The sequence below is a fragment of the Salvelinus fontinalis genome, unplaced genomic scaffold (assembly GCF_029448725.1).
Source record: "Salvelinus fontinalis isolate EN_2023a unplaced genomic scaffold, ASM2944872v1 scaffold_0144, whole genome shotgun sequence".
NCBI classification, from domain to species: Eukaryota; Metazoa; Chordata; class Actinopteri; order Salmoniformes; family Salmonidae; genus Salvelinus; species Salvelinus fontinalis.
The window spans coordinates 174,116-190,430 of record NW_026600353.1 but is presented as its reverse complement, the minus strand read 5'-3'; the positions used below and the strand labels follow the sequence as shown (position 1 = coordinate 190,430).

At 40.2% G+C, this 16,315-nt stretch overlaps 1 protein-coding gene across 1 annotated transcript; it reads right to left on the bottom strand.

Moving 5' to 3' along the window:
• Positions 1-2,899: 2,899 nt before the first annotated feature.
• Positions 2,900-15,274, bottom strand: LOC129843488 (zinc finger protein 883-like). Its single transcript, XM_055912230.1, has 4 exons — positions 14,700-15,274; positions 14,213-14,460; positions 13,189-13,360; positions 2,900-4,739 (listed from the first exon to the last, which is right to left on the bottom strand). The coding sequence occupies exons 1-4, from the start codon at positions 15,004-15,006 to the stop codon at positions 3,598-3,600; spliced, it is 1,869 nt and encodes a 622-aa protein (XP_055768205.1). The 5' UTR covers positions 15,007-15,274; the 3' UTR covers positions 2,900-3,597.
• Positions 15,275-16,315: the final 1,041 nt, after the last annotated feature.

Below are 16,315 nucleotides of genomic sequence, written 5' to 3'. Positions count from 1 at the left end.
TTTAAGTCATTTAGCAGACGCTCTTACAAATTGGAAAGTTCATACATATTCATCCTGGTCCCCCCATGGGGAATGAACCCACAACCCTGGCGTTGCAAGCGCCATGCTCTACCAACTGAGCCACACGGGACCATTATTATTTCATAAAATTCTTCAAGCTGTCAAGTTGCTGGCTTTGTGTTTTAGGTTATATACCCTGGGTGGTGTATCCATACACCCAGTCACTACAAAGATACAGACGTCCTTCCTAATTCAGTTGCCAGAGAAACAGGAAACTGCTCAGGGATTTCACCATGAGGCCAATGGTGACTTTAAGACAGTTACAGAGTGTAATGGCAGTGAAAGGAGAAAACTGAGGATGGATCAACAACATTGAAGTTACTCCACAATACTAACCTGACAGAGTGAAAAGAAGGAAGAATACAAATATTAATCAAAAAGTTTGCAAAAAGGCACTAAAGTAAACTGCAAAAAATGTGGCAAAGAAATGTACTTTATGTCCTGAACACAAAGTGTTATGTTTGGGGAAATTAACACAACACATCCCCGAGTACCATTCTTCATATTGTCAAGCATGGTGGTGGCTGCATCATATTATGGGCATGCTTGTCATCGGCAATAAATATGGAGTTTTTTTCAAATTAAAATAAACATAAATACAAATATGTGTTCACTTTGTCATTATGATGTGTTGTGTGTAGATGGGTGAAACAAAAATCAATTGAATTCAGGCTGTAGCAAAACAAAATGTGGAACAAGTCAAGGGGTTTGAATACTGTCTGAAGGCACTGTAATAATAAGGATGCATTTGATCCAGCAACGTCTTGTTGTTGGTTCCCACTCTTTGTAGCTGTAACAATACAGTTCAGAACATCATACAGTATTCAAGTGTAGAACTTCAGTAGAATGCCCCTTTGACCTTTTAACCTTCGGACCCTTAAACCCTTTTCTAAACCGGCTGGTAAATCATGTGTTAACAGTGAATTTACAAGTGGATATGACAAAAAAATCTTAACTTGAACTTGATTGATCGACTCCCCCAGTCCTCCTGCAGCAATTTACATCATTTGTATATCCTTGATAAAAAAATGTATTTGGACTTTTATTTAACTAGTCAAGTCAGTTAAGAACAAATTCTTATTTACATTGACAGCCTTCTTTTGGGATTCTGCAGTTCAGTGTTGTGGCAGTAAATCAGTCACCAAATAGTTCAAATGTAAAAAAAAATATCATGCTCCATGGTGTCAAAGAATCACTATTCAGATTAAAAGTAATCTATCAAGTAAACCCTATAATTACAATAAAAAAACTGCACTTCATCTATTTTCTCAACCCGTAGTCTGAACATGTGGGAAACATGGTGGAAGAAGCTAGATGATTTGACATTTAAAGAGGCATTCCAAAGGATTGGAAACTACCTCGTCATTTTTTTAAACCACCTGTTTTGGCCTCAACGTGTCAATGTATGGCTCATAGACCGACATGCATTATAACCCACCTGCAGTCCCAGCCGAGAAAGGCACAGAATCCTTACATGTTTACCTGCCACCAGGTACCCCATCGTTCATGTAATTTACTGAGTGTGCGGACTGCTTGGCGACATGCGCTTACCATTAGTCAAATGAGACACTCGTGTTTGTTTGAGGCAGACGCTTAGTATTTTGAGAATTACTTTCACCAAACAACCCAGTCTCGTAACGTTGGCTGTTCATTAATGTGAAGACTGTTATACTATCAAATCAATTCTCTATGTGTAATTAAACGGAATAGAAATTACCTAGGAAGTCAGGGGCACCACGGGAAAATGTTGTTTATTAAAGAGTTACAATTTCCCGAATTGGACTCTTCAGATATTTTCATATCTTATCGATTAGTCACTTATTTATGTATTATTACCTCAGTCATATTCAAAATTTCGCAAAACCCTTGGATATCTGCACGAACCCTAGCATAAATTATGAATCAGCGATATTCAAATTGGCATAATTATTTATTTACTAACTAACCGCATCAGAATTACATAAACACACACAGGATAGGTTATACATTGGTCACATGATACACTGAAAAGTCCCTTGGGGACTAAACCGATATGACGGCTTGGTAGACAAAGGAAAGGGGTGGGGACAGATAAAGACTGGGGAAAACAAAGTGGACCCATGTACATACAGTTGATAACCACGCTCATGGAAATGCTAACCCTTTTTGCACATGAATAGCCACTCATTCGAAAATAAATTACAATTTACATATTTACGAGTGTATAGCTTTGTTGTCACTCTCTGTGATCGCCGGTCCGTCTGCTGGATAGTCGACAGAAAGTCTCTGGTTTGTCCACCAGAGATCAAAGTCTTTTGTAGTTGTAGCTTGTTATAATGGATACGTCAGGCGTACCAATGGTTGTTCGATAGTGAAATGTTCTCCAGAATGGATCTTTCAGAGTACCATTCATCGTTCGATCAGTCGCGTTTACCAGACTAAAGTACTCAAACAAACAAAACAGAGTTTTGTAGAGATTTTCTTCTTAACCATTTGTAACGTAGGGACGTCCTCTGGTCTGTAGTTAAATTGCCAACCATGTCACTACTGCTCCATGCTCTATGGTCTCAATGGTTGATTATTCAGGTCACAGCTAAAACCACTTCACACACCGGCAGCAACCCGGGGATGTTTTTGTTCGAATGTCAATTTTGTCCGAAGTGGGTTTTATACTGGAGTAGAGAAGGGGCATTCCATGACGCCAATGTAAATGTCTGTGCTCACGGTGGGGCGTGGCCACTGCCTGATCAAACGTTACTATGAAAAACAATTCTCATTTAGACCACTAAAATCAAATTATCTTTTCAAAAGTATTCTTATGCTTAATCATTTATTTTTTTACAACATTTTACAAGCAAAACCCATAGTTGAGAAGTGTATACAAACAAACATACAGTAATGTGGGTCTCCTGTCTTTCATGAGGTCACCAAATGAAACAAATTCGACATTCCTTGATTTCCCACCGACCATTCGAATCGTCATAAAACTGTGGAGAGAGAGAGAGCGAGAGGGGGGGTTATGATCCCCCCCCAAGGGCACGTCATGACACCATGACGTCATGACAGCATGATTTCCTTTGTTTGATCAAAATGATCCAGAAGAATAAGACCCAACGTTGCCATGATAACCCCGATAGCAGGGCATCACTGCCTGGTATGGCAATTGCTCGGCCTCCGACCGCAAGGCACTACATAGAGTAGTGCGTATGGCCCAGTATATCACTGGGGCGCAGCTTCCTGCCATCCAGGACCTCTATACCAGGCGGTGTCAGAGGAAGGCCCAAAAATTGTCAAAGACTCCAGGCACCCTGGGTCATAGACTGTTCTCTCTGCTAGCTAACTTAACTACCTAGCCAGCTTAACTAGCTAGCTTAACTACCTAGCCAGCTAGCTAGTTTAATTACCTAGCCAACTACCTAGCTAAACTGCCTGTGTTTATGTGAAATCTCTCTTTTCACACTGGAAGCAGATGTAAGGCAACTCCCCAGTGTGTGGTCCATGGTCTTTCAGGTTCCCTAACTAGGTAAATATCTTTCCACACTGGGAGCAGTGGAAAAGCTATTTTCCTGTGTGTGTCATCTCATGTGTTTTCAGTCTCCTTAACCTGGTAAAACCCTTTCCACAATGAGAGCATTGAAATTGATTTTCTCCTGTGTGTATTCTTGTGTGCTCTTTCAGATGTGATGACTGAATAAATCTCTTTCCACACTGGGAACATTGGAAAGGCCTCTCTACAGAGTGTGTTCTCTCATGTTTTTTCAGGTCCCCTGGTGAGAAGAATGTATTTTCACACTGGGAGCATTGATATGGTTTCTCTTCAGTGTGTGTTCTTTCATGCACTTTTAGATACCCTGATCGTCCAAAACCTTTCCCACAATGAGAGCATTGATAAGGCTTCTCCTCCCCTGTATGTATTCTCTCATGCTTTTTCAGGCCCCTTAACGTAACAAACCCCTTTCCACACTGGGAGCAGGTGTGAGGCTTTTCTTCTGTGTGTGTCCACTGATGTGTTTTTAAAGTCCATAACTGAGTAAAACTCTTGCCACACAGGGAGCAGTGGAAAGGCTTCTCTCCTTTGTGTATTCTCTTATGTTTGATCAGGCCCCCTAACTGAGTAAAACTCTTTCCACACAAGGAGCAGTTGAAAGGCTTCTCTCCTGTATGTGTCCTCTCATGAGTTTTCAGGTTCCCTATCCAGGTAAAATTCTTTCCACAATGGGAGCACTGGAATGGCTTTTCTCCAGAGTGTATTCTTTCATGTTCTTTCTGGCTCCCTAACTGGGCAAAACTCTTTCCACAATAGGAGCAGAGGAAGGGCTTTTCTCCTGTGTGCATTCTCTTATGCATTTTCAGGTGCCATGTTTGGGTAAAACTCTTTCCACAATCGGAGCAGTCGTGAGGCTTCTCTCCTGTGTGCCTTCTCTCATGCATGTTCAAGTGCCATAAACGGGTAAAACTCTTTCCACACTGAGAGCAGTGGAAAGGCTTTTCTCCTGTGTGTGTCCTTTCATGTCTTTTCAGGCTATATAACCTGGTAAAACTCTGTCCACAATTGGAGCAGTGGAAGGGCTTTTCTCCTGTGTGTGTCTTCTCATGTCTTTTCACGTGTAATAACCGGGTAAAACTCATTCCACACTGGGAGCAGTGGTGTCGTCTCGCTGATGTCTCTGGCTCTGGTTCCTCTGAGTCTGGTCTTTCTCCTGCCAAAGACAAACCCAGAGTGTTTATTTAAATAGAGACCTCAATTAAACCTCCATATAATACAACTGTCTTGCTATGAAGTTTAATCTAAATCATATCCCTCAATAACCTGGGGCCAGTAAAAAAAATAGGATTTAAAAAAAACTAAATTATGTCGAGTTCCAACTCGAATCTTGCCGTCATGGAATGTCATGTTTATAGGCTGAGCAGAGCTCTATAATAATAGATAATGTCATGTTTACAGGCTGAGCAGAGCTCTATAATAATAGATAATGTCATGGTTACAGGCTGAGCAGAGCTCTATAATAATAGATAATGTCATGGTTACAGGCTGAGCAGAGCTCTATAATAATAGATAATGTCATGGTTACAGGCTGAGCAGAGCTCTATAATAATAGATAATGTCATGTTTACAGGCTGAGCAGAGCTCTATAATAATAGATAATGTCATGGTTACAGGCTGAGCAGAGCTCTATAATAATAGATCATGTCATGGTTACAGGCTGAGCAGAGCTCTATAATAATAGATAATGTCATGGTTACAGACTGAGCAGAGCTCTATAATAATAGATAATGTCATGGTTACAGGCTGAGCAGAGCTCTATAATAATAGATAATGTCATGGTTACAGGCTGAGCAGAGCTCTATAATAATAGATAATGTCATGGTTACAGGCTGAGCAGAGCTCTATAATAATAGATAATGTCATGGTTACAGGCTGAGCAGAGCTCTATAATAATAGATAATGTCATGGTTACAGGCTGAGCAGAGCTCTATAATAATAGATAATGTCATGGTTACAGGCTGAGCAGAGCTCTATAATAATAGAGGACCACAGTATTTCAATCAATGTCATAGGCTGCATTTGATCCATTGATAATAATGTTTTGTTGGTGGCCCCACTCTTTGATGGTAAACATCTTACATTGTGGCTTTAAAGGGATATTGTGAGATTCTGGCAACTAGCGTTAGTGCAATGACTGGAAGTCATATCCTGGTTAGAATTGGCTACTGAAACTACCTCTAACTTCCTTCACATCATCCGCTGAGACATATAAATGGTATCCACGAGTTCATCTGACTCTGGGAAAGTAGATAAAAATGGATCCCTTTAACAATTCCTATACTGGACAAAAAATATGAATAGGAACACTTGTTTTTTATGAAGCTGAACATGACAGAATGCAACGTTTTTGTAAAATCATATATTTAATTTTTATACAAATTATACTTCTCAAAAGGCAACGAATTGGTGGTATGGCCCAGTAGGCAATGTAAACCAACCATAGCCCTCCATTGACTTGTATCATTAAACATCTTGCAAATCACCAGCAGAAGGTGAACTTTTGTAAGTTAATTAATTTGAATTTTCACATTCATTCTGTTGGTAAAGCTTACAAATGGAATCATACGTGTAAAAGTAGCAGAGATCCCACTCTGTAACATTGACATGCCCGTATAGTATATTATGTTCAACAATATATATTTTTTTAAATGTGCTATATCAAACCTGTTATATTTTCAGTGTGTATTTCTATTTTTCAATATTCATAAATAACACTACACATATTCTCGTAAAGCTTCATATTACCATTGCTTTTCTTTGTATCACCTACAGATGAAACATTATGGAGTCTTAAAGGAGGCCTAGGTAAGGCCAAAATCTCACAAATATTGTAACTTCAAGTAATTATTTCTCAATTATGCTTTAAGATACAAATGCCAAATATATGTCAACAATCCTTCCTCCAACGAACTCTTCTATGGAATAAATGTTGTGAAAAATACAGAGTAGACCAGGTCTCAAAAAAGCCACTCTGGAAATTCAATGTAATGTACTAGAAGAGTATATTCTTTAAAAAACAATATGTCTATTATTTAACAAAATCAAAAAGGGTACTTCTGAGCCTACTAATATGTTGAATAAATGAATGTGAAAAATTCATTGCATTTCTGAATCTAGACATACTACATATTTTAGGGCCCATTATAAGGAGAATAATGACACCAAGATGTTGTCTGTATCATGTCTGGTTTACAGATCCCAGGTCTGACAGTATAATGACACCAAGATGTTGTCTGTATCATGTCTGGTTTACAGATCCCAGGTCTGACAGTATAATGACACCAACATGTTGTCTGTATCATGTCTGGTTTACAGATCCCAGGTCTGACAGTATAATGACACCAACATGTTGTCTGTATCATGTCTGGTTTACAGATCCCAGGTCTGACAGTATAATGACACCAACATGTTGTCTGTATCATGTCTGGTTTACAGATCCCAGGTCTGACAGTATAATGACAACATGTTGCCTGTATCATGTCTGGTTTATAGATCCCAGGTCTGACAGTATAATGACACCAACATGTTGTCTGTATCATGTCTGGTTTACAGATCCCAGGTCTGACAGTATAATGACGCCAAGATGTTGTCTGTATCATGTCTGGTTTACAGATCCCAGGTCTGACAGTATAATGACACCAACATGTTGTCTGTATCATGTCTGGTTTACAGATCCCAGGTCTGACAGTATAATGACGCCAAGATGTTGTCTGTATCATGTCTGGTTTACAGATCCCAGGTCTGACAGTATAATGACGCCAAGATGTTGTCTGTATCATGTCTGGTTTATAGATCCCAGGTCTGACAGTATAATGACAAGATGTTGTCTGTATCATGTCTGGTTTATAGATCCCAGGTCTGACAGTATAATGACAAGATGTTGTCTGCATCATGTCTGGTTTACAGATCCCAGGTCTGACAGTATAATGACAAGATGTTGTCTGTATCATGTCTGGTTTACAGATCCCAGGTCTGACAGTTTAATGACACCAACATGATGTCTGTATCATGTCTGGTTTACAGATCCCAGGTCTGACAGTATAATGACAAGATGTTGTCTGTATCATGTCTGGTTTACAGATCCCAGGTCTGACAGTATAATGACAAGATGTTGTCTGTATCATGTCTGGTTTACAGATCCCAGGTCTGACAGTATAATGACACCAATATGTCTGTATCATGTCTGGTTTACAGATCCCAGGTCTGACAATATAATGACAAGATGTTGTCTGTATCATGTCTGGTTTACAGATCCCAGGTCTGACAGAATAATGACACCAACATGTTGTCTGTATCATGTCTGGTTTATAGATCCCAGGTCTGACAGTATAATGACACCAACATGTTGTCTGTATCATGTCTGGTTTACAGATCCCAGGTCTGACAGAATAATGACACCAACATGTTGTCTGTATCATGTCTGGTTTACAGATCCCAGGTCTGACAGTATAATGACAAGATGTTGTCTGTATCATGTCTGGTTTACAGATCCCAGGTCTGACAGAATAATGACACCAAGATGTTGTCTGTATCATGTCTGGTTTACAGATCCCAGGTCTGACAGTATAATGACACCAAGATGTCTGTATCATGTCTGGTTTACAGATCCCAGGTCTGACAGTATAATGACAAGATGTTGTCTGTATCATGTCTGGTTTACAGATCCCAGGTCTGACAGTATAATGACAAGATGATGTCTGTATCATGTCTGGTTTACAGATCCCAGGTCTGACAGTATAATGACAAGATGATGTCTGTATCATGTCTGGTTTACAGATCCCAGGTCTGACAATATAATGACAAGATGTTGTCTGTATCATGTCTGGTTTATAGATCCCAGGTCTGACAGTATAATGACACCAATATGTTGTCTGTATCATGTCTGGTTTATAGATCCCAGGTCTGACAGAATAATGACACCAACATGTTGTCTGTATCATGTCTGGTTTACAGATCCCAGGTCTGACAGAATAATGACACCAACATGTTGTCTGTATCATGTCTGGTTTACAGATCCCAGGTCTGACAGAATAATGACACCAAGATGTTGTCTGTATCATGTCTGGTTTACAGATCCCAGGTCTGACAGTATAATGACACCAAGATGTTGTCTGTATCATGTCTGGTTTACAGATCCCAGGTCTGACAGTAGAATGACACCAACATGTTGTCTGTATCATGTCTGGTTTACAGATCCCAGGTCTGACAGTATAATGACACCAAGATGTTGTCTGTATCATGTCTGGTTTACAGATCCCAGGTCTGACAGTATAATGACACCAACATGTTGTCTGTATCATGTCTGGTTTACAGATCCCAGGTCTGACAGTATAATGACACCAAGATGTTGACTGTATCATGTCTGGTTTACAGATCCCAGGTCTGACAGAATAATGACACCAACATGTTGTCTGTATCATGTCTGGTTTACAGATCCCAGGTCTGACAGTATAATGACACCAATATGTCTGTATCATGTCTGGTTTACAGATCCCAGGTCTGACAGTATAATGACACCAACATGTTGTCTGTATCATGTCTGGTTTACAGATCCCAGGTCTGACAGTATAATGACAACAAGATGTTGTCTGTATCATGTCTGGTTTATAGATCCCAGGTCTGACAGTATAATGACAACAAGATGTTGTCTGTATCATGTCTGGTTTACAGATCCCAGGTCTGACAGTATAATGACACCAAGATGTTGTCTGTATCATGTCTGGTTTACAGATCCCAGGTCTGACAGTATAATGACACCAAGATGTTGTCTGTATCATGTCTGGTTTACAGATCCCAGGTCTGACAGTATAATGACACCAAGATGTTGTCTGTATCATGTCTGGTTTACAGATCCCAGGTCTGACAGAATAATGACAAGATGTTGTCTGTATCATGTCTGGTTTACAGATCCCAGGTCTGACAGTATAATGACACCAATATGTCTGTATCATGTCTGGTTTACAGATCCCAGGTCTGACAGTATAATGACAAGATGTTGTCTGTATCATGTCTGGTTTACAGATCCCAGGTCTGACAGTATAATGACAAGATGATGTCTGTATCATGTCTGGTTTACAGATCCCAGGTCTGACAGTATAATGACAAGATGATGTCTGTATCATGTCTGGTTTACAGATCCCAGGTCTGACAGTATAATGACAAGATGTTGTCTGTATCATGTCTGGTTTATAGATCCCAGGTCTGACAGTATAATGACACCAATATGTTGTCTGTATCATGTCTGGTTTATAGATCCCAGGTCTGACAGAATAATGACACCAACATGTTGTCTGTATCATGTCTGGTTTACAGATCCCAGGTCTGACAGAATAATGACACCAACATGTTGTCTGTATCATGTCTGGTTTACAGATCCCAGGTCTGACAGTATAATGACAAGATGTTGTCTGTATCATGTCTGGTTTACAGATCCCAGGTCTGACAGTTTAATGACAACATGTTGACTGTATCATGTCTGGTTTACAGATCCCAGGTCTGACAGAATAATGACACCAACATGTTGTCTGTATCATGTCTGGTTTACAGATCCCAGGTCTGACAGTATAATGACACCAAGATGTTGTCTGTATCATGTCTGGTTTACAGATCCCAGGTCTGACAGTATAATGACACCAAGATGTTGTCTGTATCATGTCTGGTTTACAGATCCCAGGTCTGACAGTATAATGACACCAAGATGTTGTCTGTATCATGTCTGGTTTACAGATCCCAGGTCTGACAGTATAATGACACCAAGATGTTGTCTGTATCATGTCTGGTTTACAGATCCCAGGTCTGACAGTATAATGACACCAAGATGTTGTCTGTATCATGTCTGGTTTATAGATCCCAGGTCTGACAGTATAATGACACCAAGATGTTGTCTGTATCATGTCTGGTTTACAGATCCCAGGTCTGACAGTATAATGACAAGATGTTGTCTGTATCATGTCTGGTTTACAGATCCCAGGTCTGACAGTATAATGACAAGATGTTGACTGTATCATGTCTGGTTTACAGATCCCAGGTCTGACAGTATAATGACACCAACATGATGTCTGTATCATGTCTGGTTTACAGATCCCAGGTCTGACAGTATAATGACAAGATGTTGTCTGTATCATGTCTGGTTTACAGATCCCAGGTCTGACAGTATAATGACACCAAGATGTTGTCTGTATCATGTCTGGTTTATAGATCCCAGGTCTGACAGTATAATGACACCAAGATGTTGTCTGTATCATGTCTGGTTTACAGATCCCAGGTCTGACAGTATAATGACAAGATGTTGTCTGTATCATGTCTGGTTTACAGATCCCAGGTCTGACAGTATAATGACACCAAGATCTTGTCTGTATCATGTCTGGTTTATAGATCCCAGGTCTGACAGTTTAATGACAATATGTTGTCTGTATCATGTCTGGTTTACAGATCCCAGGTCTGACAGTATAATGACAAGATGTTGTCTGTATCATGTCTGGTTTACAGATCCCAGGTCTGACAGTATAATGACACCAATATGTTGTCTGTATCATGTCTGGTTTACAGATCCCAGGTCTGACAGTATAATGACACCAAGATGTTGTCTGTATCATGTCTGGTTTACAGATCCCAGGTCTGACAGTATAATGACACCAATATGTTGTCTGTATCATGTCTGGTTTACAGATCCCAGGTCTGACAGTTTAATGACACCAACATGTTGTCTGTATCATGTCTGGTTTACAGATCCCAGGTCTGACAGTATAATGACACCAAGATGTTGTCTGTATCATGTCTGGTTTACAGATCCCAGGTCTGACAGTATAATGACACCAAGATGTTGTCTGTATCATGTCTGGTTTATAGATCCCAGGTCTGACAGTATAATGACAACAAGATGTTGTCTGTATCATGTCTGGTTTACAGATCCCAGGTCTGACAGTATAATGACACCAAGATGTTGTCTGTATCATGTCTGGTTTACAGATCCCAGGTCTGACAGTATAATGACACCAAGATGTTGTCTGTATCATGTCTGGTTTACAGATCCCAGGTCTGACAGTATAATGACAAGATGTTGTCTGTATCATGTCTGGTTTACAGATCCCAGGTCTGACAGTATAATGACAAGATGTTGACTGTATCATGTCTGGTTTACAGATCCCAGGTCTGACAGTATAATGACACCAACATGATGTCTGTATCATGTCTGGTTTACAGATCCCAGGTCTGACAGTATAATGACACCAAGATGTTGTCTGTATCATGTCTGGTTTATAGATCCCAGGTCTGACAGTATAATGACACCAAGATGTTGTCTGTATCATGTCTGGTTTACAGATCCCAGGTCTGACAGTATAATGACAAGATGTTGTCTGTATCATGTCTGGTTTACAGATCCCAGGTCTGACAGTATAATGACACCAAGATCTTGTCTGTATCATGTCTGGTTTATAGATCCCAGGTCTGACAGTTTAATGACAATATGTTGTCTGTATCATGTCTGGTTTACAGATCCCAGGTCTGACAGTATAATGACAAGATGTTGTCTGTATCATGTCTGGTTTACAGATCCCAGGTCTGACAGTATAATGACACCAATATGTTGTCTGTATCATGTCTGGTTTATAGATCCCAGGTCGGACAGTATAATGACACCAAGATGTTGTCTGTATCATGTCTGGTTCACAGATCTACTAGTGTTTACCTCCACATTATAAGTTGTGTTCACCCCTGTGGTTTGCTCCACTAGTGTTTACCTCCATATTATAAGTTGTGTTCTCCCCTGTGGTTTGCTCCACTAGTGTTTACCTCCATATTATACGTTGGTGTTGGTTTTTAGTTTGGTTTGCCTTTTCTGGGACAAATTTAGTGGGCACTTATGGTGGGTGTCTATTAGGACCCTGATTCTTGTTGCTTTTTCAACTTCCAGCTGACACTCCCATGAGTGTCTTTGAGAACCCCTCCTAAAAGCCCACCTGTTTCCTACTGGTTGTCCAGGGCTGATTAGTTCCCCATTTCTGTTGAGTGGTGATATTTTTTTCCCTCTACTTCGAAGCAGATTGTAGTCTAATCCAGTGGGACACGGGACTTTAAAGATACTCAGTCCGGCTTTAAAGCGTACTCTTGAAAGTTGTAATAGTAAAATACACAAAGTGCAATATAGAAATTGGGTACTGCATCATCAGTTCCTCTTGTCATGTCAGTCATTACATACCTCAGAAAGCTATTTATAATTAGTCAGAAATGTCCAGATCAACTAGCACATGTCAGCTAACATATTTTTTATATCGTTTTTGTTTTTTGACCCATATATTATTGTAATTTTCTAATAATTTGAATGTACATTAGACATGGCAAAATGTATAGAATTGCAAGAAAATGTGCTTTAAAACTGCTACATTTTCTTTGCACCCCGATGACAACATGTGTAGTTTGAAACCTGCAAAATTCTCTACACCAAACAAGAGGGGTATGAACAGTTTGTGTCAAGAACAGTGCTCGTGCCCATAGAAAGACATGGTGTGTGTGCGCAGGGAGGGGGCGCGGGATGTCGCCCCCCCCCCCAGGGACAAAGTTTGGGAACCCCTGGTCTAATCCACACACACCGTTGTTCTTACTTGATGACATTGAATCTGAATTTCCCTCTTCTCCTTCTCTCACAGTTCCACTCAGCCCTGGAGTTTTCCTGCAGTTCACCAGCCGCACAGACACCCTCTTCAGACCCCACATTAAGGCACTACCGGGAGAGGCACAACATGGGGACTCAGGGAAAGGGGAGGGGGATGGGTCCTGAAAACCACAAAAATAAAGACAATCAATTTAGGATGGGAAAAACTCTCCTACCTGACAAGGAATTTAAAATTCTCAAAAGTCTTTCCCTTGAATCCTCTCATTCTCTGGACCTCCTGCTATAAATGCACTGGAGAAGAATCCTTGAATCCTCTCATTCTCTGGACCTCCTGCTATAAATGCACTGGAGGAGAAAGTCCAAGAGGAGGAACCTCTATTTACCAAGTACATTTACATACAGTGAGCTCCAACAGTATTGGGACAGTGACACATGATGTTGTTGTTTTGTCTTTGTAGTCCAGCACTTCGGATTTGAAATTATACAATGACTATGAGGTTAAAGTGCAGACTGTCATGTCTAATTTGAGGGTATTTTCATCCATATTGGGTGAATCGTTTAGAAATTACACAACTTTTTGTACAGTGTCCCCCTGATTTTAGGGGACCAAAAGTATTGGGACAAGTTCACTTTTATGTGTATTAAAGTAGTAAAAAGTGTTGTATTTTGTCCCATATCCCTAGCACACAATGATTACATCAAGCGTATGACTCTACAAACTTGTTGGATGCATTTTCTGTTTTGTTTTGGTAGTGTTTCAGATACTTTTGTGCCAAATATAATGGTAAATAGTGTATTGTATCATTTTGAAGTCACTTCTATTGTAAATAAGAATAGAATATGTTTCTAAACACTTCTACATTAATGAGGATGCCACCATGATTACGGATAATCCTGAATTAATGGTGAATAATGACGAGTGAGAAAGTTACACAGGCTAAAAAAATATCAACCGAAAAGGCACATAGTTAGTCTTCATGAATTTAGACGATACGCCTATATCCTATACTCACACCACCCTCCCTCTGCGCTGGCTTGTACTTCTCTGGAGCCGACTCCGCCTCCAGTCTGTTGCTAGGAAACCAATCGTTGTCCTTCATGTCCCGTTCTCCGTTGCAGTGAATGGCGTCGACATCTCCACCACCAAACTGTCTGGGACTCATGGCTGCCACACTAGATTCTTCCCTTATCTTTCTGATGTCCTCTTTCAACGTAGAGCTCTGGGAGGGCCAGAAAAGAGCATATTGCCTTGTTTTGGGCTCTGTAAAGGGAAGAGTTTGACTATCGGTAAAAAACAGAGGGTGCAGCTTGCTCTCGACCGTCATGATTTCAGACATATCACTCACTCATCATCCTAGGATCTTCCGTCGGAGAGCAATTGACGAGCGAACTCTGAATACAAACTACACTAAAATGGAGGGCACCAGAATGCCTCTTTAAAACCACATATTGGTTCAACAACTGCACAGTTTGTGCCCCTGTTTTTAAGACAGTACTCACTTGTGTTCATCGGATCTTCAGTCTCCTCCTCTTTCACTCCAAACGGTTGCTCCTCTTCTTTCACTGTGACAGCCTCTATCCCCTCTTCCTTTTTCACAACAAACGGTATTTTCTCTTCTTTCACATCCTCTTCTTCTTTCAACGTGATAGCCTCCATTTTATATTTTTTCATTCTGAATGTTTCTTCCTCTCCTTTCACTGTAATATCATCATCTTCCTCTTTTACGACAACATTCAGCCTAAGAGCTTCTTTCTCCATCCAGCAGACCTCTTTCATAGCAGGGGGGGAGTAACTTTGTGAGTTCATGGTCGGGGATGTTAGCTAGCTAGCATTATCGACTACCTTGGTGCTAGGCTCCGTAGCAAATTTAGCAAGCGAATTAAGTTTAAATCAACTAGTACATTCGTTAACAGAGCTGTGTTTAAAACACTGGGATTCGTGTAGTTACACAATTATTCAGAGCTTCAATGTTTCGAATTCATGTTGGCTAGCATGCTACGGAGGTGGTTGAATCAGTAGCTCTGTTGTTGTTGAAGAAACATCCGGTGCCGTCCACAGGATTATACGTCACGCAAGAAGCGCCACCTAAAATACTTACATCGCCATCTGTTGACTGGAGTGCGTAACACAGTTTAGAATAAATATTCACTGCATTATTTATTCTGGCAAACAATGTCTGAATGACATAACAAATAATTCCAAATAAGCAAATATGTTTTCTCTTTTGTTACAGCCAATACATTCCTCTAAGTCCTGGATATGAATATGTGCATACTGAATACATACTGAATATATACTAAATATATACTGAATACATATTGAATATATTCTGAATACATACTGAATATATACTGAATATATACTGAATAAATATATACGGAATAAAGTGTATCGTGAAATGCTTACTTACAAGCCCTTAACCAATAATGCAGTTCAAGAAGATTTAAGAAAATATTTACCAAATAAACTAAAGTAAAAAATTATAAAATAGTAACACAATAAAATAACAGTAACGAGGCTATATACAGGGGGTCAATGTGCGAGGGTACAGGTTAGTCGAGGTAATTTAGGTAGGGGTGAAGTGAGTATGTAGGTAGGGGTGAAGTGAGTATGCATAGATAATCAACAGTGAGTAGCAGCAGTGTACAAAACAAATGGAGGGGGTCAATGTAAATAGTCCGGTGGCCATTTGAGTAATTGTTCAGCATTCTTATGGCTTGGTGGTAGAAGCTGTTAAGGAGCCTTTTGGTCCGAGACTTGGCACTCCGGTACCACTTGCCATGTGGTGGCAGGAAGCTCAGCCTCAGTGATGTACTGGGCCATACGCACTACCCTCTGTATCTCATTTTTTATTTAACTAAGCAAGTCAGTTAAGAACAAATTCTTATTTACAATGACGGCCTACCGGGGAACAGTAGGTTAACGGCCTACCGGGGAACAGTGGGTTAACTGCCTTGTTCAGGGGCAGAACGGCAGATTTTTACCTTGTCAGCTCGGGGATTCGATCTAACAAGCTTTCGGTTACTGGCCCAACGCTCTAACCACTAGGCTACCTACCGCCTGCGATTGAGATTGTGTCATCTGTGGATCTGTTGGGGCGATATGCAAATTGGAG